This window comes from Pongo pygmaeus, chromosome 9 (genome assembly GCF_028885625.2).
Source record: "Pongo pygmaeus isolate AG05252 chromosome 9, NHGRI_mPonPyg2-v2.0_pri, whole genome shotgun sequence".
Taxonomy (NCBI): Eukaryota; Metazoa; Chordata; class Mammalia; order Primates; family Hominidae; genus Pongo; species Pongo pygmaeus.
This window is the reverse complement of record NC_072382.2, coordinates 126,611,193-126,634,555: the sequence shown is the minus strand read 5'-3', so window position 1 is coordinate 126,634,555 and position 23,363 is coordinate 126,611,193. Positions and strand designations below refer to the sequence as shown.

The window sequence follows — 23,363 nt, the reverse complement described above, 5'->3', positions numbered from 1 at the left end:
AGAAAAACACAGAACAGAAAGATGAACCTTGAAGCAGGACTTCCAGGGCCTGAGCCACAGAGGCGCTGGAGGGTAGGCAGGCCTGCGTCTTCCTCCCTTGGCGGGAAAGGTCGGGGGCAGAATCCACAAGTTGGTGGAGGGGATGCTACAGAGCATGACAGGGCTGCAGGAAGCAGAGCCTAAAAGGGGGTGCTCATCCCTCAAACCCAGAAGCTCTACTTGGAGGCCACTGGGAGTTGAGAGGCTGAATGAGGCAGGACCATGGGGACTGGGGGCTTCCTGAACCACATTAATCAGGACAGTCTGGGCCAGATTTTTGTGATCTCAGGAGGAAGAATCAGTATTCCACACACACATCTGTTCCTCTGTATTTGCTTTTCCTTATCTGGATTTTGTGGCGGTTGCGGGGAGGGAGGTTGTTTTGGTTTTTTTTAGCTTCCTGGTAAAATTCCTTTTGAAAACATCCCAACCCTGTTTGCCAGACTGAAAGGGAAAGAGAGATTTGTACACTCACAGGTCAAAGGGGCAGACGAGGTCAGGGCCTGGGACTAGAGGGCAGCTGCCAAGCCCAGAGAGTCCAGGGAAGTCACTGAGTCAAGGGTGGAGCAAGCGAGAAGGAACAAAACCTCAGGTCACCAGTGAGCACACGGGATGCAGGGCAGGAGGTGACGAGGACCACAGCATTCACCACAAAAAAGTCTTAACAGTTCTGTGCCCGTCAACCCAATCACATCTGGGCCCACCAAGAGGTGCCCATTTGCACATACCCTCTGTGACGGAGTCAGAGGGTTTGAAAAAGCATGCTCTTCCTTCTTGCCTGGGGTTTCTCCCATAAGCTCCTCCTTTCTTTGAGTTTTTCAAAATAATTTTTTGTGAGGGGTGTATTTTCTTGTGGGAAAGTAGACAGACCCCAGAGGAGGGCACTAAAGAAGGGCCTGGCTTGACCTTCCAAAGGTGGAACACGTGTCTTATTACTGGGCATTTGGAAAGTCTCTCTGGTTGTAACTCGGGAACAGTGAGCTTCTTACTCCTCTAGGAAGCAGGACAGTACAGTCCCCACCTAGTGTTTTTTCGGTTTTTTGTTTGTTTGTTTTTGAGATAGGGTCTCACTCTGTCACCCAGGATGAAGTCCAGTAGTGCAATCATAGCTCACTATAATCTCCAACACCTGGGTTCAGGCAATACTACTGCCTCACCTTCCCAAGTAGATAGGATGACAGGTGCACACAACCATACCTGGCTAATTTATGTATTTATTTATTTATTGTGTGTGTGTGTGTGTGTGTGTGTGTGTGTGTAGACACAAGTTCTTGCTAGGTTGGCCAGGCTGGTCTCAAACTTCTGGGCTCAAGTGATCCTCCTGCCTCAGCCTCCTAAAGCACTGGGATTACAAGTGTGAGCCATTGTGCCTGGCCTAACTTAGTGCTTTTGACGGAGTGGAAAGGGAAGCAGAAGCTACCAGTGTGCGTTGATATACAGGAACCTGCAGTCCCCTTCTTCCCAACCTTCTGCACAGAACCAGACAGACAGGGCCCTGGGCTCTGGTCAGACTCTTTTTATTGTTTTGTTTTTTATAAACAAGTCTCAGGTGGAAAGAGAAAGAAAGGGAGGAGCTAGCTCTCTGCCTTCTCAGCCAATTGAAATCGTGGAAACCAATGGGCTTCAGCTAGCCCCACTCATCACTGCTGGGAGGGAAAAGACATCCCTACTCCCCTTCCCCATGGCACTCCTGATATTCTCAATGCCCCAACAAGGGTCATCTTGGTTCCTAGGGAGAGAGAGAGATGCTGTTTTGTAAAACCCTGGCCCAGGGCAAACAAGTCCAGGAAGGGCTCAGGCTTTCTCTCTCCTAACCCAGTTCTCCTACGGTGAGCCCAGGCTCCTCTAATTATGTGTCATCTTGTCCTCACCCCTTGTCATTTCGTTTGTTTGTTTGTTTGAGACAGAGTCTCACTCTGTCGCCCAGACTGGACAGCAGTGGTGTGATCATGGCCCACTGCAGCCTTGACCTCCCAGGCTCAAGCTATCCTCCCACCTCAAGCCTCCTGAGTAGCTGGGACTGCAGAAGCACACCACCACGCCCAGCTAATTTTGTATTTTTTGTACAGATGGGATTTCACCATATTGCCCAGGCTAGTCTCAAACTCCTGAGCTCAAGGGATCCGCCCATCACAGTCTCCCAAAGTGCTGGGATTACAGGCATGAGCCACCATGCTCAGTCCCCTTGTCACTTCTACAGGATTCCTCCCTCCCCCTCACTCTCTCGATCCCCTCCTTTTGACACTCCTCCACAAGCCCTTGCTCACCTTCCTGTTTTCCATTACCCCTTGGTCCACCCTTCCCTAGTCCCTTGCCCTCATTTTTCTGCAATCTATAGCCCCTACCTCTCGGCGTTTCTGTCCTGGCCTTTGGCTCTGGCTCCGGCTCCGGCCAGGGCCCCGGGAGCCCCTAGAGCTGCTGGAGCCCCTGGAAGAGTTGCTGCCGGCCGTGGAACATGTGCTGGTGCCCTGGCCGCGGGACAGGAAGCTTGGTCTGCTGTACGGGAGCCAGGCCTCTTCTGCAGCACAAGAGGGAAGGGCAGCCAGGTGCAGGCAGGAAGCAGAACTTCCCTGTCACCCACCCTGCCACCCTGACCACAAGCTCAGCTCTGGAAGAAGATGAAGGGCAGGCACAGGGCTCAGCCAGCCTGGGGCTGAGGAGCAGCAGAGTGACTGGCACATGGCCTTGACATCACGGGTGCTCAGAACACTGCGGGGGAGCTCCCAATCAGAGGGAGCCTTGTGGGGAGCAGGGACAGAGCACCTAGAGCCCAGTCCTCTCATCTGGGCTTCCATCCTGGGAATGAACACAATTTGGGACTTCAGGGGATTGTGCTCAGAGAGAGCTAGAGAGACAGGGGAGTTTGATGTGGATCAAATGCATGAACCTAACTAAAGGGAGGGCTGAGCTGGTCTACTATCAGCCCCCAGTCCCAAAGCCCACAGTCTCCTGTGGCAGCAGCCCTCCTGCCTGCCCTGGCCCTGCTTACCATCCGGGTGGAGCCCCCGCTGGGCTGCCAGGGGCACAGCCTGTACCGCTTTCCTCTCCCCACTGCGCTCCCGCTCCAGGGAGGACATGCTGCCTGCTGCCCTCAGCTCTAGGGCCCAGCTCGCCTCTTCCTCTGGCGGTGGCAAGGGTGGTGGGGGCAAGTCTGGGGAGGGAGCTGTTTTCAGCGGAGCCTCCTGCCACTCCTGTCACTAATCTCTCTCTCGTCTGCATTCCCTGGCGCCAGGAGGCTGCCGATGAACAGCCCAAGATTGGGGTTCACCTGTTCCCTCCTCCAGCCCCCAGAGCGCACCCTTGGCTTCCTGCCTGTCCCCCCACCACTACTATCACCATCTCCCAGGTGCATCCCCCCTCACCCCCAGGACTGTTCTCCCTCCTGTAGGGAAGAGCCTTGGGTTTCTTCCGGAATCGAGCACGGGGTCCTTGAAGTGGGGGAGTCATCTCCCCATTCCCCTGCCAGGTTCTGCCTGTAGCGTTAGGAGACGGGAAGAGGAATGGGTAAGGGCAAAGATCAGGAAAAAGGCCTAAGGGTGAAGGGGAAGCAAGCACTGGAGGGAGCCAGGGGGCAAAAGGAGGTTGTAGAGACTTACCTGGGGCACTGCTGGCTGTGCTAGGGGCAGGACTGGGGCTGAGGTGGGGTGAGGCTGCAGGGCCAGCACCCAAGCCAGCAGGCCTCCCTTCACGGATGCCCAGCATGGGCTGGGATACACTGAGAGGGGAACTCGGCCCAAGAGGCACCCTCCTGCAATGACAGGAGGCCTCAGCCTCTGTTCCCTCCACAAAAACTGAATGCCTACTATGTGCCCGGCACTGTGCTAGACACTCAACCTAACAGATAAACAAGACACAACCCATCCACCCATAAGCCCTCCCAAGCTAGAGAAGTATGAGGAGAGCCATATCTGAAATGTCTCAAGAAGCATGCTGACCACTCCAGCGAGAGCCAGTCTAATGGGCATGAGAGATCTTGTCAGCCTCCATATTCCTGCCCAAATTACACTTCCACCCTGACACAGCCCTGAGACCTCTGTACCCCAGATCCATCCACCCATCCATCCATCCACCCACCCAGTCATCTACTGAGTAGATATGTATAGAGGGCTTGCAATGAGTGAGGTACTATATACCTCCCTACCTGGGCATCTGATGGAGATGGGGCATGTCAGTTGGGGGCTGGGGAGGGTCAGGAGGTGAGGGCGTAAGAGTGGCTGTGGACTGCTGTCCATAGGAAGGCGTGGGAGAGGGGGTTTCCCTTAGGGATGGAGTGACCGGGCACCCCCCACTGGAGCTGGGTTCCATCAGGTGACTTCTCTCAGGCATTGGCGGGCACCACCCCTCTGGCTCTGAGCTGGGGTCAAAGAGGCAGGAGAGAAGGAAAGGGCTCAGTTGCTTCCATACCTTCCCGTTGGCCTTCCTCCTGCCCCCTCCCCTTCCTCCCCAGCAGCCCGTGGTCTGGCCGCAGGTGGGTGGGCCTGGAAGCCGGGAGCATCCCTACCTGCCCTCCAGCTCCTCCTCCGGCCCCTCTAGGCAGCTCAGTTCACAAGAAGGAGGAGGTGGGGGCAGGGCTTCTGGCCAGTTCAGAGAGGGCATCTGCACAGGTTTCCCCAGAAGCTTCACTTTGCCTCCCTTGGCTCCTGAGGAGAATAGGATGGGGACACCCGGAGAACAGGCAGGAAAGAGCCAGAGATGAGACAGGTCAGAAGGAAGTGCCAGGCTAGGTGCCAGAGGGTCAGGGAGGAGCATCCTCTTTGGGGATACCCTGATCAGGGCTAAACGGGGTTTCAGGAGTTGGAGTCATACCACTGTCCGCCTGGCTCCACTCTGGAGGAGCGTACTGGCTCCAGGGGCCCAGGTCTCCTGAGGGATGTTGGGGGAAGCCTCCATGGAAGGTCTGCAGCTCCTCCGCCGCTGGGTCAATGGTGCTATAGACAGGACCCTCGCCAGGGGCGGCCGTGCCCCGGGCCGTCTGAGCAAGATACAGGGAGATTCCTGCTTCTGCAGAGAAGAAAAAGGGAGGCCCGGGAGCAGAGACAGAAAAATAGAGGACAACAGAATGGAAGACAAAGGAAAATCCCACGGGATCCACTTCTTCCCCTACACAAGCCTTACATCCTAAACCAGGGTGGAGGTAGGTCAGAGAGGCTTCCCCAGCTCACATCCTCCCCAGGGACTGACCAACCTCAGAGAGACCGGGCTCCCGGGCGCCCTTCAGTTTGCCCCAGTAGGTCGGGAGAAGTGCGCTGAAGCCAGGTGAGGGAATGAGAACTCCTCACCATTGTAATATCTGTCGTCCGGGTCAGGATTGCTAGGGCAGCAGCTTCCCCTGGGTTCCTGGGCCGAGGGGCTTCGAGATGGGTGGGGCCACGAATCTGCCAGCCATGGGTAGGGGGCGGGGCCAAGGCCCATGGGTGGCCTGAGGGAGAGCAGGTGAGCGTTGGGGACGGAGAGCTTAAAGAGGCCAGCAAAGGAAAGGGAGGTGGCGATATTCGGGAGTCGCGGGACAGTGGCGGTGGTGTTGGGGTGGGAGGTGGTCATGCTCCTTCCACCTGGGGCGGCGGCAGGGCGTAAGAAGAGTGGCCTCTCGGTGGAGGTCATCCTGAGGAAATGGGCTAAGAGAATTACCTGGAACTGGCTCCAGAGAGGCCCTCTGAGTGCGGGAAGGACACTGGGGAAAATGAGGGGGCGAATGAGTAAGAGAAGGGCCCGTCCTGGGGGGTCTGAACCCCACTGGGGCAGAGATGGCTTACCTGCCGGTGTGTAGGCAAAAGAGGCTTCCAGAAAGGAACCCGTGGGAGAAAGAAGAGGTGAAATGAGGGGAAGGGTCAGAAATACCCCTATACTTGTCCACTCCTCGGCCCCAGTCCCAGTTCCACCACTCAGGCTGCACCCTGGACCCATTTCATCAGAATTTCTCGGGGGTGGGACTCAGGTATCGGTATTTTTCTCAAGCTCCCCAAGTGACTCCTATGTACAGCCAACCAAGATTGAAAACCACTGACCTCAAAAACCTCAGGATCTCTCCAGAGACGTCCCTTACTAGGAAGTAGCAGAACTCGGGTCGCCTTCTTTCAGCGGGCCCCGCCTTTCCATCCAGACCCCGCCTCACAATTTACTGCCTGGGATCCTGGCCACACCCCCTCTTGCCAGGCCCCGCCCCCCGCCCTTTGAGTGGGCTTTCCGTCCTCGAACTTGCCCCTTCTTTATGGAGATGGTTGCAAAGCCTGGCCTCCTCGCGGCGTCTTAGGGGCAAACGTCATCCCTCCTCCCGCGATCCAGATCCCGCCCCGTCTTGGCCCGCAGCCCTCCCCAGTCCTGGCAGCTCCTCGAGCCGCCCCATGTATCCCGCCGCTACCCAAGAGTCGGAACTCCAGGTGCGACCCCTTCCTCCCGACCCGGTCCTCACTCGCCAGCGGGTAAGCCCCTGCCCCTCCCCATGGACCGCCTGGCTCCCTCCCGGCTCCGTCCGCTCCGAGGCCGGGCGCTCACCCGTGTAGTGGCTGAGCTCTTTGCGCTGTTTCCGGCGCCGGTAGAGGGCGGCGCAGAGCCCGAGAAGCAGCGCCCCGCAGGCGGCGCCGCTGCCCGCGAGGAAGGCGGGCTCCCGCAGCACCCTCGCCAGCCGCTCCGCCAGCCCCGCGCCCACCTCCAGCCCGGGCTCCACGTCCGGCGGGGACGCTGTAGGGGTCAGAGAGGTGAGAGGAGGAGGGGCCCGAAACCCTGGAACTGGGAAAGGGTCATTCCCGACCCAGCAGGCACAGCTACCCCAGCGGGGGCTTGCCCCGCCCCAGCACTGCCCTCGGGTGGACTCACGCAGCTGCACCAGCACCGGGGCACTGGGCACGCCCACGCCTGCGCTGGTGGCCGCCGCGACCAGGGTTCGATAGAGGAGACCGGGCACCAGTCCTCGGAGCATTGCGGAGCGTGCCCAGCCTGCTGCAGACCGATTGAGGTGAAAGCGGCTCTCATTGCCCAGGCACCAGATCTAGGGAGGCCGAGTCCCGGATTTAGAGTCAGAAATGGGATTCTTAGCCTCACCGGGAAACTTAAGGCTCCAAATGGTAGAGAAGCCTTAGACAGATGTAATTCAACCTGGAAACAACACTTGGAAACCTCTGTCTTCTCCCCTAAACTCATCCCCAACCCTAAAGCCAAACCTAGAATAGATTTCCTCCACCCTAATTCTAGCCACTAGGTCTTCCCTCTCCCTCCCGACCCCGCCCTCCCATCCAGTACCTTCTCAATCCCGTACCTGGTATTCCGTGATGACCCCATTTTGCTGGGAGGGGAGTGGAGGTTCCCAGGACACAGTGATACTGCTGTTGCCATCACCCCCCAAGGCCACCGCCACTCCCTGGGGGGGGCCACTGGGGGCTGGGCCAGGGTGGAGCATGGTGAGAAGGACACAAATAGTCATTGCAAGCTGCCCCTCCTGCCCCAACATTCCCCCTCCCTGTTCTAACATCTTAGGGAACTGAGAGCCATTCCTCCTTCCCACCCACTCGCCCTGCTCTCCTCCTGCAAATTTTCATCCCCCCTCCACCTCCACCCCCACCCCTTCTTCCCTCTTGTCCATCCGTCTGTTCGGTGATCCTCCTCACCCTCCTCAGGAGTGCTCCTGGCCACAGAGAGGCTTTCAGCCCCGAGCCCCTCCTGGCCTTGGGCTTGCACCTTGATCTGGATTTGGGTCCCTGGAGGGAGTCCTCTTAGCACAGTACTTTGCTGGCTTGGGGACTGTAGGTCCAACATTGTCCAGCTTCCTCCCTCAGGGCCTGCTACCCTCCAAGACACCCGGAAACCTTGCACCAGCTGGACTGGGCCATCCACCTGTGGGAGACAGGACAAGGCACACCAGACAAGGCACACCATACAGGCCCTCCAGGCCCAGCCCCTCCTCCACTCATGCCGCCTTCCCCAGCCACTCACCTCCCACTCTCCCATACTCACTCTTGGAGGCCCTCATGTGCCTCGTAATCATCCCCACCCTGAATCTCCTCCCCATACCACACTCACAGTCCAGGACACCTGCAGGGTCCGGGGACCCAGGACTATGGGCTCCTGCAGGCGCACAGCCACTTCTGCCAGTCCCTGCTGGCCTCTCCATGGGTCTTCCACTGGCCTAGAGGGGCTGCTATCTGTTGACCAAAGAACCCACTCAGCAGAGGCCACCAGGGACAGGGAGACAGGGCTGAGAGTGTGCTTGTGTCCTACCTCCGCCCTGCTCCACTTAGTACTCCAGAGCACACCCCATGGTCAGGAGGGGACTGGTCAGGGAAATAGCTTCCAGACATGGGCCTCGATGTCCAGCTAGCATAACTACACATGCATCCTTTAAAGGCCTCAGTTCCTCATCTCTAAGATGAAGATGGCCCCTCCATGGTCCCTTCTAGTCTTAATAATCTATATTATCTATGGGTAAAAGGCTCAGAAGTCAGAAGCTGCCAAAATGAATGACTACCTCTCTCTCTTTCCTTCTTCCCTCCTCCCCTCTCCCTGCCTTCCTCCTCCCTTGTCTCTTCTATGAGAGGCAAACATGATCTCCTATTCCAGGCCGGGCCACCAGTATAGACCTGGCATAGCAGGAAAGAACTTTATGAACTGCCATGGTGTCATGGTTTTGGGGGAGAGGGATGCTCTGCGATGTTACATTTCATGCTCATGAGCCCAGGGACTCTGACCTTACCCTGTGTACGGACAGGCTCAGAGACGGGGCTGGGCTCACTGAGGCCCCAGGCTCCCACTGCTCGAACCAGAAACAGGTAGATGGTATTGGGCTGCAGACCGCTGACTGTGTGTGTCTCCAGCTGCACGCCATCTGCCACAGTACGCCACGTGTTGCCAGCTGCTGGGCTACAACAGGAAGGAGATGACAAGTTGTCTAAGCCAGGAACTCCCAACCTGCCTACTCCATCTCATCCACTCTCTATGAACCACCATTATGTCTTCCCCTTGGGAGAGGGTACTGGAGAATCCCGCCTCACAATAGCAAAGACCCTAAGGGCATAGGATCCCCTCCTTTTAACTCTCCAGGTTTGCATTCAAAACTTTCTCCATACCTGAAGGCCTCTATCACATAAGACGTGACTGCAGCCCCAGCCTGTGGGATGGGCTTCCAGGTCAGGGTAATGCTGTTCTTGGTGATCTCAGTGACCACTGGCTGAGAGGGAGCCCCTGGAGCAGTACTGGGTTCTGTAGGGGGGTCTGGTGATACTCCCCAGTCTTCTGCAGTGGGAGATAATCTTTAAGTAGAAAGATAGGGAAAGGATAATCCTAGTGTAACCTGTCTCCTTCCCAGGGGAGCTATGGAGCTCTGAGCAGTGGTGATGGTCACGGTGGGCTATAGTATATGAAGCCCTACTCACATCTGCCGCCCATGGGCACCACTACTGTCCTCATCCTCACCACCATAACCATGGCATTTGTGACATAAAGTTAATCCCGGAGTTTGAGGAGGTATTGACTACCTGTTGAAGCAGGTTTGGAGGAAGGTATTATCAAAATAAGGGAAGAAAGAAAAAACTTACCCCGCATTTTAAGCCAGCCACTCCACGTGGCTTCCCCTATGGAACTCTTGGCCACACAGCTGTAGAAGCCCATGTCCATCTCCTGTAAGAGAGGGCAGAGCACTGGCAAACTGAGAGTGGAGCAAGATCCAGTGAGGGGGTGGAGGTGGGTAGCAGAAGGATGGGAAGATGTTGGACACTAGGTGCTCTGAGAGAACAGAGGGGTAAAGATGGGGCTACAGGCCCAGTGAGTACTTACTTGTGTAAGGAACGTGGAGCAGATAGCCATTCTCAGCTACTAGGGCCCCAGGGGTGACACTCACCTGCACGTTGGCGATGTACAGGGTACCGTTGGCCATTGTCTTGAACTGGAGGTCATCCCCCTGCAGCCACTGCCCATCCTTCTTCCATCGGACACTGGGTTGAGGGTTCCCAGTCACTCTGCATGGCAGCCACACGGAGGAGCCAAGCACCAGCGTCTGATTGGCTGGTCCCTGGAGGATGACAGGAGGCAGCCCATCCAAAGAGGCTGAGAGAGGAAGAACGTGTGCACCTCAGGGGAGGAGCTTAGGGCCCCGCTGCCAGCCCCTTGTCCTCATTCTCTGCTCCTTCGCCCTCCCTCCTCCAGCCCCTGAAACTTCCGGTGACCAGAGGGGGCTTTAATAATCATCTGCAGTCTCTGCCCAGGACCAGCCATTATTAGTGGCTTCTGCTGCTGGTTTCCAAACTTCAGGGTCATGCCTCAGGAACACACCTCTCCTCTTGCAGACATAGTATATAGACTCCAAGAGAAACACATCACTTTAGGCCATTATTTCCTCCCAAGCCATGGATCCAGCCCTATCTCCATGGGCACGTACCTCCTTTTATCTCCAGCAGGGCCTTGGCCAGGATGCTGCCAGCCACACTGACAGCCTGGCACACGTAGTACCCAGCATCGCCATGCTGCACTGCAGTGATGTTGAGTTGGCCTCTTGGAGACACTGAGAAACGCCCCGTCGGCTGAAGTGACTGACTGGGGAAAAGCAGGACCTGGGGACAGAGCAAGGAACCAGGGTAGGGAATGAGCAGGCAGCTGGGCAGGGAGAGGTCCCCATTCCTGTCAATCTCAAAATTCAGAGAATTCCTATGATTCTAGTTCATTGTCTGTCTCCAGCAGTGATGTGACCTTGGGCAAAGTAGTTAAATTTATTCAAAAAAAAATCAGGGAATTTTAGTAGAGAATTTCAGAGTCTACTTCCTAGCTCCGTGACTTACTAGTTGGGAAACCCTGAACCTGCCTGTTTAACCTGCCTGAGCCCCAGTTTCCCAAATTTGACTCCTAGAGGATAGTTATAAAGATCACATGAAGTAATCATATGAAAGTCTTCTAACACATTGTGGTAAACACATTCCTCTTCTTCCTGCTTTAACAGTTTTCATTACGTAGATCCATGGAAGATAATCCATTAGATTAGATAGGGAAGGAGGTTTGGGTCTCAGGACAAAGGGCACCATGCTGAGACCCTGGCTAATACCTGCTTCACCCCTACTAACCATCACCCTTTTTATTCATGTAAGAATCTAATTAGAATTCAGCAGCCCCAGGTGCTAGAAAAGATGCTAGAAAATTGTGGCTGTTGATTTGGAATGAGGTAGCAGGTTGCCTTGTTTTCCAGCAGAGTGGAGCTCATCATACTTATTTTATCTTACTGACCCTGTTTCCAGTAGCAAAATTCCTACCCTTCCTTTAGAGAGAGTTATTTATGTTGTAACTTCAGTTAATGTTCATTCTGCTTCTGGATTTTGAGATTTGTTTGCAAGGTTCAAAAGGGATGACTGTGAGCTCTCCCTTGTGAAAGTCCCTTGTGGCACTTACAAATAGAAGAGCGAGTACTTTTCTACCCTGAGCAGCTTTGGTTCAATACTGTTTCCAGAGTAGTGTGTTACGTCCAAAGCCAAAGCCCGAGGGGTCTAAAGGAGGAGAGATAAACTGAATTTGTTACATCCTCAGGATAGCCTTGCCCAAAACAGAAAGATTCTCTAAGAAACTACCATCCAGGACTGTTCTCCACCATCTAAATGTATTATTATCATTTATTTAAAAGTGTCCCAATGTGTTCCAGGCCTTTTATGTTCATTATCTTACTTAATCCTCTCAAATAACCTGCAAGGGTTTCTGGGGGCTCCCAAAGATAAAACAGAAGCCCCAGAGAGAAGTTTGCAGAATGCAGAGGGAGGGAGGCTGAGCCGCAGAGGAAGGCTGATGGGAAGCTCCTTGGAGATGGCCACCCACCTGACTCCCCTCCTTCTGCCAGAAGATGGCAGGTGGGGGGTTTCCTTTGGTCTCGCACTGGAAAGCCACACTCTCTCCAGGAGCTGCCATCTGGTCCTGGGGCTGGGTCACCAACTGGGGTGGGACTGGGAAGGGAAGGTGAGAAAAAGGAACAGGGAGTCAGGGGCACTAAGAAAGGAGACTGCGGGAACAGGAGAGAGAAACTCCAGCTTAGCTCAAGTGTATAGGAGCAGATATCCATCTCTTCCTCCCGGCCTGTTTAGCGTTCTCCTCCTCCCACTCTTTGTAGAAGTCTCAGGTGTCCCACCCACATGCCCTGCTCTGCCCTTTCTCCCTCAGTCTCCTGCCAACAATCCTCCTTCTCCCCTCCTACCATTCCTGCTGCAGGCAGTCCCAAGTACAGCCCTCACCGTGAACACTGAGGGAGCCAGATGCTTCAGCGCGGCCCACACTGTTCTCCGCCACACAGGTGTACGTTCCCTCATCTTCGGCACTCACATGCCCAATCCAAAGGCTGTGGTCACTCCGGATCTCATACCTGCTCCACTCCCCACCCCAGGCTGGGTTGGCCACAGCTACAGACCCTTTCTCTCTCCCCCAGGACAGACACCAGGGTCAAGGTACATAAAGACAGGCAGGACCCAGCAGGGACAGAAGCTGGTTACCCATGGACCCATCAATGGAGGTGGGGACTGGATAGGACTGGGGCCACAGGCTCTAGGGAACAGACTTCTCTGTGCTCTCGAGTGAGAATGTGCCTGCCTTCCAGTTTTCTAGGGCAGAATAGTCTCTTGATCAGGTTGGGTCTTCCTACAGGCAGAAGGGGGCCTCTCACCTGCCTGTGGGCAGTTCCCCATCCTCCTTGCGCCAGCGGAGACGAGGTGGGGGATCCCCCTTCACCTCACATAGGAAATTCACAGGGGCATCAGCCAGGACCACCTGATTCACTGGTCTGCGCAGGAATGAGGGACGCTCTATGGAGTGGTAGTGAGTGAACAGTCAGGGTGTCTGCACGGCTACTTACTCTACAGGCTACCTGTTCCCATAACTTCAAAATTCCCTGTGCCTACCCAGTACCGTGACTTCAGCTGCCGCACTCTCCCGTTCTCCCGCCATATTGGAGGCCATGCACACATACATGCCTGCATCGCTCTTGAGTGTATGTGACATCATCAGCTTCCCTCCACGGATCTGCAGAGTAATAATGGTAACTTTGGCCCATTTCAGCTATCACAGCATATATATATATATATGTGTGTGTGTGTATATATATATATATACACACAAACACACGCACACACATATATATGGTGTATGTATGTGTATATACATATGTATAAACTTTATTTGATCCTCACAGCAAGCTGATAAAGGAGACCAAGGAAGTTGACCCACATATCAAATGGGAAGTTCCTGGGGCATCATGCCCCTGCCCCTTTTTTATACCAATTCCATCTTCCTTATCCCTCACTGTATAGCTGACTCTTAGTCTCTGGTTAGCTAATGCCCTGATCTCAATCTCCAGCCTTGTCACCTCCCTACCCTATGTCCCCTTCCCTGGTGGGGTCCCCAGTCATAATCCCGCCCTCACCGTGATCCTTCCTTCCTCTTCCTTGAGTCTTGCACCGTCCTTCCTCCAGGACACGGAAGGCTCCGGGTGGCCGCGGGGGGGCACGCATTCCAGTACTGCTGGCTCCCCCACTGCCACCACCACGTTTCCAGGAGACTGCCGGAAATCATCACGGAGGACTGGGCGGGGGTAGAGAATAAGCAGGATGTAGAGTGACATAACTGGCTGAGGACACAAGGAAAGTGTTGTCTTGGGAAGGGGTTGATCGCTGCAGACTGGAATTCGTTCCCAGGTGAGAAAATATCAGCCTGGAGTCAGATCCACTTCCTTCTCTGGCCGTGGTGTGGCCATTAGAGATCAAAGGTCACGGTCCCAAAGGAGGATGCTGAGTGGGCTGAGGTCCTTTGGGGCTGGTTCTGAGTCTGATTGCCCAGTGCCCTCCCGCCTACCCCAGGCTCTGGAAGCAACCAGCTGACGGTCAACTGACTCTCACCTGCCACTTCCAGCGAGGCGTTTCTGCTCGCTGCTGCCCCCAGGTAGTTGCGAGCCACGCAAGTGTAAACACCTTCGTCCGGCCGCGCGCGGCGCCCGTGCACGATGCGCGGGAAGAAGAGGGCGCCGCTGGGCAGCAGCAGGCGGTGCGCACGCGGATCCTCTCGCACAGTGGCCACACGCGCCCCGTTCTTGTACCACTCAATGTTGGGTCGGGGTCGGCCCTCAGCGCGGCAGGGCAACGTGGCGGGCTCGCCTCGGGAGACCAGCAGATCTGGCGGCTGCTCCACGATGCGGGGCATAGCATCCTCCGGTCCTACCCTTGACCCTGGGGACAGGGGTAGGCGCAGAGCGTTCAGACAGGGAAATTGTGGGGAGAGATTAAGGCTCCAGAGGGAAAGAGAATCCTCTGGTCGTCCCATCTCCTATGCTTCTCTGCTGGAGCTCAGTCCCCACCTGCCTACCCACTCCCTCTGCAGGATCCAATATCTCCTTATTGGCAGACGTTCCGTGTTCCTCGTCTCAAAAGAAGATGCCTACAGACAGGCCGGTTAGTAGGAGTCGGGACACAAACTTCTAGGCCGGCTTTCTGGACCACCTAGAGACCTCCATCTCCTCTCCTGCCAAGTTTAAGCGGGAGTGGCTGAACCACCCTTGGCGAGAAGACCGCTCCCTCTCCTCCTGCCCAGTGGTTTCCATCTCCCACCTGCACTGGTTCACGGATCGTCCTTGCTCAGTGAAAGACCATAAACCGTGCACTGGAGCCAGCAATTGGTTCTTGACCTCTGCAAAGTCCCGGCCCAGTGAAATTGGGAATGTGGACTGGCGTGGGATCCCTTATGAAAGGCAAGATGGGAGTGATAGGGCCGGGACTAGAAGGGGTTGTCAACCTGGATTCTATGAGTCGACACAGAGTCCTTCTTACTGACACCCGGGATAATCACGCTTCATTTCAAGGGTCCTGTGAAGTCACAGGAATTGAACGCAAATAGCAGTAGAAATGTTAGTAAGGCTCCTTTTCCTGAGAGGTGCATAGTTTCCAATAGATTATTCTACTGATTGATGTTCCTCTACTTCCCCTGTTCAATCCGATCAGTTCATCCACATATTCTGTCCTACCTGTCACTTGGCCTGCAGACTTTGGCCTGTTTCACCTTCTGCAGCACGGTTTGGGATCCCGGAGCCTGTTATACTCCGGCACTCTCAGCCCCTAGTCCAGCCAACAAAAGTGGATTTGTAACCCGTGGCGGCCAGTAGGTGCCACTGCAGCCTTGCAAAATCTGGTGTAAAATAACCAGGGACCACTTCAAGCATCTGTTCTGCCCCCTGCCCCCTCCCCCTGCCCCGCCCCTCCTGCCCTGTTCCAAAATCTGCAGGAACCTCCCGCTTCCAGCCTGCGTGTGAGATTGGGTTTCATTCCCCGCCCCTCCTCTTAGAAGTTCTCTTGTAGACAAAGCTGGACAGGCTGACCAGTGCTGGCGCTGTTCTGAGTTTATTTTAATTGCCTGGAGTCAAGAAGATCGATTTCTGTCCCACTTGGGAGAGTGATTTTCTCCATCTCCTCCCTTCCAAATGGAAATCTCTGCTTTTCACCCGTCTCTTCTCCTCCATCTCCTCCCATTCCCAATTTTGGAACACCCCGTGGTGAGCAACACTGGAGTGATTGAGAGCTCAAATGTTGCTGTTGAACCAACCAGGGCTGGAATCTCAGACTTTAACGCTTCCTAGCTGTAAGAACTTGGGCAAATTATTTAACTTCTCTGAGTCTCAGTTTCTTTATTTGTGATGTGGGAGCAGTGATAGGGTTGCTCTAAGACCACAATGTGTGCAAAGCCTTTGGGGGATAAACGTCACCACTCTGCCATTATTTAAGGGCTTGTGTTCCCAGCATATGCACCTTATCTTGGCTCCTACAGTCTCTACCTGAATCAAATTCTACGAGGCCCCAATATTCTTTTTTCCCCTTGGTATAGCCCTCAGGTGTAATGGAAATGGACTGATCTGTTATCGCTAGGTTTTGCTTCATGCTGCTTTTGTGACGATTAGGGCACCATTCACTCTATAAAGCATTTTCTCAGCGGCAAAATGTGTCTGTCAACACCTTCCTTACACACCTCACTAAGTTTCGAGCTTAGATGAGACAAAGTATGGTGAAAACACTCTATAAACGCGCTAGGTGAGCAGAAGCGAGACTGCGGGGTGCCAGCGAGAAGGGATCTGTGCTTAACCTCCTGGGAATCTAGGAGGGTCAAGAGGTTGGAGAATCGGGCTCCTCCCCCATCGTCTTTCTCCTCACTCCTTCTATACAGACCACACCCTTCTGGTCGGCCTTTTCCCCCTAATTCCTGTAGACACAGCTGCAAGCGCCCTTTCCCTGGAATTTCCCCCTCTACCCTTCCCGGTCTCAGGAGATGCTTCGACTGCAGCCTAATGAATAGCTAATGGCCATGCTAATGAGGCTCTGGGGCTCCTCCCTCAGCACCTGATGTGCCCCACACATAAACACACACATATTGCCCGGGTCTCCTTTCTCTCCACCTTCGAGTCCCCAGCACAGTGCTCGTCACTAATCTCGAGTGGGTCGAGGCAGAGGGATGGGGACCGCGTGCACCTGGAGGGAACCACACTCGAAAGCGCCCGGTAAAGCGGGGGGTTCCCGATGCGGCAGGCGGGGGGCGCGCTCCGGCCTCTCCGCAGGCTGGCGGCGGCCGGCTCCCGCAGCTTCCCCGCGGTGCTAGGGCAGAGCGCGCTGTCCCAGTCATTTATTAATCACCGTAATTAGCGGTAACGACCTCGCCGCCAGTTCCTCCCTCCCGCCACAGCTCTGCCGGGGTGGGACGGCTGAGAGTCCCGCCGCTGAAAGACAAACTTCTAAGTTTCCTTAAAATGATCGCCGCCCCTGTCCCCTCCGTAGCAAACACATCCAGCATTTTGGCTTCCTCTGGTCCTAAGTGAGTTCTTGGGAAACTTCGGGGTTCCGAAGACCAGCTGCCTGGGTGGGTCACAGAGTGACCCGGCTTGGCCGAGCCGGCGAGAGACCGTGCCCCCTCCTCTGCCCTCCCTGCGCTGGGCCCGGGCCTTTCTTAGCTCGGACTTCCCTGCCCGTTACCAGCAACGGTTCTTCTCACCTGGGGTGGGCGTTGTAGGGGAAGGGAAGGAGGTGTAAAAAGACTCAGTAGCCATCTTCTCCCAAGCCCTCGACCTCCCGCAGGTACCCCCACTCAGGTGCTCGAAGCTCCAAATTATCCCTTAGACCCCACGACCCAGGGAAGCTCTGGGAGGCGCCACTCAATCCTGGACCTCGGGACAGGAGCGCTTCTCCTTCCCTTCCACGCCGCCCTCTCACCTCATCCCCATCCCAGGATCCCATATCCCCAAGAGGCAGGGTCTCACCGTTGAGAGAGGGATCGCCGGGAGGCAGCAGGGTGTGGTTGAGCGCCGCCAGCGAGGAGTTGAAGCCCAAGAGCAGCTCGCTGGAGTTGGAGATGTCCCCGGCCAGAGAGTCCGCGAACAAGTTCATCTGCAGCAGCGTTTTCAGCAGGTAGCGCAGCATTGCTCTACCCAGCTGGGATCGGGGCGGGGGGCTGGAGGCCCAGCCCCTGGGTCTAGGACCCGTGGGCTGGGAGCCGTAAGCCCCTCCACAGCCTCTGCGCGCTGCGGCAGCCACGGTGCCGCTCTCCTGCCGGTGCGCCTGGGTACGGTCGGTGCCTCTTCGTGCCCTCCTCCTTCCCTCGTCCTTCTCTCCACCCCCCAGTGCTGGAGTCCCCTGGGAGCTGGGCAGGCGGAAAGCAGGTGCCACGCCGATCACGGCGTAATTAAGGGATTAATCCTCCTCCCTCCACCCTCCCACCCCTACTTCTACAGTCACTATCCGGGCAGGAGACACGAGTAGCGTAGCGCGCGAGTTGGAGTCCCCGCCCCGCACCCCAAGCCCAGCTTTCCGCTCTGGACGCGGCGAGAGATTTTCCCTTCTTTCTCAAAGCACCCAAGATGAGGGACGAGGCTCTGTCGGACTCTGCCCTTCTGCCCAACTTTAGAACAGGAATCTGTCCTCTCTTTTCCCGAACCTTTTGGAAACTGAGGCAAAGCGCAAGCAATGCTCCTTGCTGCCAAAGCTCTGGTTTCCATTCCCTCCCAAGTCTAGGGGTTTGGCGACGGAAGGGCAGGAGACTGGGGTGGTTTGCAGCAAGAGTCGGGAGTAGGAAGAGAATTCCAAGAAAGGTCCACCTCTCTGCCCTCTGGTCCTCTGGTCTGCAGCCGGGAGGCCAGAGGATGGAGCGGCGCGCCCTGACCCGGGAGTCCTGCTCCAAACGCCCTAATCTAGGAGTTCCTGTAGGAGACTGAAAGCCAGGGAAACGCAGGCAACTGTCATTTGTTTGAATCCTTTTACATTACCCTGCTTTGACATTTTTTATTAAATTGTTTTACGTTTTTGAGGAGACTGAAATGGAACCAAGGATTCTAGGACAAAAACAAAGATAATATTATTTTTGTAAAGGCACTCGGGATTGATGCAAAATTAGTGCAAATCTGTTCAAATCGGATAACAGTCGTCCTTACTAGGGGGCGAGAAGAAAACCATGTGCCGCCACTCCCACCTCCCACTTCCAGTCGCGGTCTGCTTCTGACTTTTCTGGAATTCTTTCTACCTGAAGACCCCCCAGTCCCCACCTCGACAAACTCACTTTCCTAGACAGGAGATGGCTTTGGGGTGTCAGGGAAAGAGAGAGGCCGGGACATTTCTAACCTGAGGTAAGGTCCTGCTGATTGAAGAGTCAGTGCCGGAGTTCTGGCTCAGCCCTGTCAGGCTCTGGGACCAGACAACCTTCATGGGGCGACTGCTTCTGACCCCAGAGGGGTCGAGGTCAGAGGGGTGGGTGCTATACAGTCGCAGACCCGGGAGTAAGCAGAATCAAGGACTGAAATATTTCAGGCAGAGCTTGTTCAAGGGAACCCGAGACGTTGTCAAGGGGTGGGGGGCTTGTTCCAAGCCTCCTTCTTCAGTCCAGGCGCCTGGCTGTGAGCCTCCAACTATGGGTGTTTAGGTGCCTTCCAACCCTAGCAGTTCTGGGCGGGACGTAGAAAGGCTGGAAGCACTAGGTGTGGGGGAGGGGGTAGGTGGGAGTGGGGGTGGGGCCGGATGGACCCCCCCCGCCCCCCGCCCCCCGCCACCGCCAAGCAGCGCCCTGGGAGCTGTCCTTTTCAGCACCTCATGTGCAGGTGCCTGACTAGAGCCCTGGAGCCCCCAGGGAAGACATAAATCCGAGCAGACCCTGAGGCTGAGGACGAGGGTAGGTGGGAGACTGGCTAGAGACACAGCCTTCCAAAAGCCAGAAGAGACTAAGAGATTTGACGCCCCTCCCTTCCTCGCTCCAGGGTGGTATTCAGATAAGAGAGAAAGTAAGGGATGTATTTCCCACCCGAAATCTATCCTTCAGGAATGACCAACACAGAAGTGGGTTCTAATTCTACGTTTGCCAAGTACAAGACGTCACCGCTTTGGATCTCAGTTTTCCCATCTGTTAAGGAGGAATTGGAGTGCTTGATCTACTCTGACCCGTGAGATTCTAGGCTCCGGGGCCCTTTGCTCCGCCCCCTGCTGACCGCAGTCACCTGGGTTCCATCACACCAGAGGCTGAACCGGGATAGAAACACCGCGTCCTGGCACCAGGCCCTGCTCTGAGGCGGAGGGGGCCAGAAACCCTCCCATCATGCGGCTCCTGCCGGGTCCTAATCCCCTGATTTGCTCCCGGCTGGCCTCTCCGCAAACACAGGGCCTGCCAGCGTCTAGGGGCTTGTCACCCTGTTAGCGGATTTGTTCCCGGAGACAGCGCAGTTAATTGGCCCTTTATGTGGGGATCAGGGCGTATTTGCTCAGGGTTCCCTGAGCGGAGGCGCGGCTCAGCCCGTGAGCAAGGCTGCTTCTCAGTCCGTGTCATGTGAGTTTGGAGGCTGGACAAATAGCTGGGCCACTCTCCTTTCCAGGAATCTGCTGTCTCTCCTGCACCTCACCTCGTCTGGGCTCTCTCTAATTTTCACTCTCCACTTTTTCTTATTTCTCTCTGCTCTTTCCTTCTTTGTACTTCTCTTTACCTTGATGATACTCTCCTTTTAAACCAAACTCAGACTTAAGCCAAGAGGGCTGAGTTCTCCCAACTGGGGATATCAGAGAATAAATACCTCCCAACCATAACCTAAGTTCCCTCCCTTTTCCTTCCCATTCGCTAGTGTCCCTAGGGCCCTGGGCTGGGCAGAGTGGAGTGGAGAGCGGGCAGAGAAGGCCCAGCAGAAGTCACACCTCCCAGCTCTTCTGCAGCCCTCTCCCCACCTTCTCTTCTTTACTGAGGGTCAGACAGGCAGCCTAGAAACTGGCCCTGCCCCTGTCCACATCCAGTTTCTCTCCTGGCTACCCCCATAGGCAGTTCTGAAAGGGGTTTGCCTCCTACTAGTCTCCTCATTGCCTGCTCCACCCTCTGAAAATTACCGAGACAACTCTTTGTCCTTTTGCTGGAGTGGGTATGCAACTCATTGCAACTACGCCCATTTCCTAATTTGTCAACTGTAAGTGCCTGTACAGCACCTAAAACACTGAATAGACGCCCTGCAATTGGAGGAGCCTCAGCCAGGGTCCATTCATTCTGTTGACTTATAAATTTCCACCTTGGGCTGGAGAAAGAGTCAGAGCTGGGTTTAGAGACCCTCCCTTCTACCACCTCAGGAAACTACTTCTTTCCCAGAGTTTTACCAACAATATGTACAGTCCAGACTTTAGAAAGGGTAAGAAAAAGAAACACAGGTTTTGAAGGAGGGTTGGCAGAAAGAAGAGAGAGTAGCAGGGAGGATGGGGTGAGTTGAATTTGTAGAGTTAAGGGCTAAGTTTGTTCTGATAAGGTTATAGCATCTGATGGGAAGACGTGTGTGTGCGTGTGTGTGTTTGCATGTGTGTGCGTTTGCATGTGTGTGCATGTGTGGGTTCACAGGTAGAACCCTAGAAAAGAGCCCTGGGCCAGGAGTTGATGAGGTAATATAGAAGAGGAATGTTTCTTTTCTATGGTGGTATTTTGGGTGAGTGGATTTGCAGAGAAACATGGGAAGTAGGAAGGGCAAGTGATTACGAGTAAGGCAGGAACCCTACACAAGAGTGGTGTTTTGGGAATGGTGAGTCTCTAAAGGAACTCTCCATCCCACTCCCCACTGGGGTGTGTGTGTGTGTGTGTGCATGTGTGTGTGTGTGTGTTCACGTGCTAGGGGAGAGAACAGCTACCCCAGGCTAAATTCCTTGGCCTAGTGCCAGCATATCGGCCAGAGAATGTGGCTGGGAATTTTCAGTGGCCAAGCTGGGGCCATATGGGGAGGCTTCTTGGTGGTCTAAAGCCTGCATCCCAGCTGGTAGTAGATGAAGCTGCTGGTATGTAATTGCCCAGGACGGCAGTCTGAAGATAACCCCCCATTACTACCACTGCTTCCCCCCAATGTACACACACACTGTCCAGTCCATTTGCATTCCCCCCAGAGCCTGTAGCCTCCCAACACTCTCTGCCTGGACCCCTTCCCAGGACATTAATACATATTGAGTGTGAGAGTGTGTGCCTGTGTGTGTGTGTGTGTTTGCTGGGAGGGGGACAAAGAAATAACATCTGCCCCTTACCCCCACTAGGGTATGCCTGCAAATGGCCCAGCAGGGCTGCTGGCTTCAGAGTGATGATGCCAGGGGGCAGTGACCCAGCCAGCAGGGGCCAGAGAACCAAACAGGAGGGGGAATCAGAGAGCAAAGAGCAGGCACCCAGCTGGAAAGCAGAGAGCAGGAGCCTGCCCCCGGCAGGAGCCAGAGTGTGTTGGCTCAACCCCTGCAGCTGCTAAGATAATAAGCCACGGCCTCCTGCATGAGAGTCCCCCTTTCCCCACAGGGTTCCAGTGCAGGAGACTGTGGGGAGACACTCTGCAACACACTCTACCAAGTCTGGAAATCTGGAGGCAACTGGGCAGAAATGTTCACATCCCAATATAGATAAAACAAAGGCCAGGGAGAAAAAGAGCTTTCTTGGTTCTTTTTATAAAACTAGATACAGAGCAAGCTTCCATAAATATACATTTGGTGACTATACCTGATTAAATAGTTAGTCCTTACAAGTGCCCCTGCAGAGCCCACTAGCCTTCTCTGTCTCTCCTTTTGCCTTACAGCTGCTGTAAGAAAGTACCAAAAACTAGGTGGCCTAAAACAACAGAAATGTATCCTCTAGCAGGTTAGAAGCCTGAAATCAAGGTGACAGCTGGGCCATATTCTCCCTGAAGGCTCCAAGGAGGAATCTGTTCTTGCCTCCTCCAGCGTCTGCTGATTACCAGCAGTGCTTGGCCTTCCTGGTCTTGAGGATTCATCACTCCATCTCTGTCTCTGTCTTCTCATGGCCTTCCCTGGGTGTGTGTCTTGGTATCTCTTAACTCTTCTTATAAGGCCACCAGTCATTGGATTAGAGTCCACTTTAATCCAGCATGACCTCACCCTAACTAATTACATCTGCAAAAACCCTCATTTTCAAATGAAGTCACATTCTGAAGTTTTGGGTGAGTAGGAATTTTTTAGGGGGGACAACACATTTAACTTAGTATACCTTATTTTCCTGTATTTCCTTCCTCTTCTGCTCTCTCCATATTCCTGATACTCTCCCAGGCCCTATTATTTGAGTTTTTAAAATATTCTTGTAATGATAATCATAATGCATGCTCAGGCAAACATATTCAAGCAGTATAAGAAAGTATAAGACGAAAAGTCTAAGTCTTCACTCCATCAAGTCCTTCTTTATCCTACAGATCCAGTTGCCTGGGTAGCTACCAGTGGTTTCTTGTGTGTCCTTTCTGATTTTTTTTAAAAAGCATATATAAGCATATGTATCTCTATTCCTTTTATTTTATTTATTAATATATTTTTTGAGACAGGGTCTCACTCCGTCACCCAGGCTGGAGTGCAGTGGCACGATCTCCACTAACTGCAACCTCCACTTCCCAGGTGCAAGCAATCCTCCCACCTCAGCCTCCCGAATAGCTGGCACCATAGGCGTGCACCACCACACCTGGCTAATTTTTTTTTTAAATTTTTTTGGTAGACACGGGGTTTTGCCAGGTTGCCCAGGCTGGTCTTGAGCTCCTCAGCTCAGACAATCCACCTGCCTTGGCCTCCCAAAGTGCTGGAATTATAGGCACAAGCCACGGTGCCGGTCCTCTCTATTCTTTTAAATTACAAATTAGCCAGGCATAGTGGCACAGGCTTATAGTTCCAGCTACTTGAGAGGCTGAGGCAGGAGAATCACTTAAGCCCAGGAGTTCAAGACCAGCCTGGGCAACACAGTGAGACCTTTGTCTCAGATTATTTGTACTGTTCTGCAACTTGCCTTTTTTAACCCATCGATATTTTTAGGGCATCTCTTTTTATCAGTTCATGTATCTCCATCTTTTTTACTTTACTGGCTGCCTAATATTCCATTGCATA

At 54.4% G+C, this 23,363-nt stretch overlaps 1 protein-coding gene across 9 annotated transcripts; it reads right to left on the bottom strand.

The window, feature by feature from the left end:
- Nucleotides 1-1,540: 1,540 nt before the first annotated feature.
- On the bottom strand, nt 1,541-17,578 carry ROBO3 (roundabout guidance receptor 3). Of its 9 annotated transcripts, XM_054440522.2 has the most exons (28): nt 17,273-17,578; nt 13,881-14,207; nt 13,409-13,566; nt 12,888-13,008; nt 12,653-12,791; nt 12,228-12,355; nt 11,818-11,942; nt 10,403-10,574; nt 9,866-10,071; nt 9,564-9,645; nt 9,096-9,261; nt 8,723-8,889; nt 8,053-8,174; nt 7,641-7,866; nt 7,292-7,413; nt 6,853-7,024; nt 6,532-6,717; nt 5,793-5,816; nt 5,668-5,710; nt 5,319-5,458; nt 4,846-5,040; nt 4,541-4,679; nt 4,181-4,393; nt 3,636-3,787; nt 3,402-3,512; nt 3,029-3,190; nt 2,385-2,557; nt 1,541-1,768 (listed from the first exon to the last, which is right to left on the bottom strand). In XM_054440522.2, the coding sequence occupies exons 1-28, from the start codon at nt 17,430-17,432 to the stop codon at nt 1,757-1,759; spliced, it is 4,143 nt and encodes a 1,380-aa protein (XP_054296497.1). In that variant the 5' UTR covers nt 17,433-17,578; the 3' UTR covers nt 1,541-1,756. The 9 variants fall into 9 exon arrangements, with proteins under 9 accessions (XP_054296497.1, XP_063527609.1, XP_063527610.1 ...); XM_063671539.1 differs by having other exon boundaries at nt 5,319-5,816; nt 17,273-17,555; XM_063671540.1 differs by having other exon boundaries at nt 5,319-5,816; nt 9,096-9,258; nt 17,273-17,555.
- Between the last annotated feature and the right edge of the window lie 5,785 nt (nt 17,579-23,363).